This window comes from Penaeus monodon, chromosome 25 (genome assembly GCF_015228065.2).
Source record: "Penaeus monodon isolate SGIC_2016 chromosome 25, NSTDA_Pmon_1, whole genome shotgun sequence".
Classification (NCBI taxonomy): Eukaryota; Metazoa; Arthropoda; class Malacostraca; order Decapoda; family Penaeidae; genus Penaeus; species Penaeus monodon.
Window position 1 is genome coordinate 10,686,328 of NC_051410.1, and position 376 is coordinate 10,686,703.

Below are 376 nucleotides of genomic sequence, written 5' to 3' on the forward strand. Positions count from 1 at the left end.
TGGACATAAGGATGTGCACAAGCCTAAGAAGCAACCAGGACGCGGACCCAACGCCGAAGGACCTGTGGAAAAGCGACGAACCTCTAGCTCGCACAGACAGAGCCTTCCGGATACTCTATGTTGTGGTCAAGTTCACCTTCTTTCTCGCCTACGGGTGTGTGATCGTGGTGAATGTGGAATCGCGGGATTGACAGTGAGGTAAAGAGGATGTAACAGAATGAAGAGAGTTGGATGATTTATATGTAAACACGGGTCGTTGTCGATGCGCTGGATGGGTAAGACAGGACAACCGCATTATAGCGTAGATTATAGCGATACTGTAGTTTGGATTTATGAAATACTATGGATGTCGGAGGGAGATCTATGATTTGCTAGA

At 47.3% G+C, this 376-nt stretch overlaps 1 protein-coding gene across 1 annotated transcript in view; it reads left to right on the forward strand.

The window, feature by feature from the left end:
- LOC119589318 overlaps positions 1-362 on the forward strand; it is a gene marked incomplete in the record, with an annotated part of 10,654 nt that extends 10,292 nt beyond the window's left edge. The window contains 1 exon segment of the mRNA XM_037937939.1: positions 1-362. Coding sequence (XP_037793867.1) covers positions 1-191 — 191 coding nt within the window.
- Between the last annotated feature and the right edge of the window lie 14 nt (positions 363-376).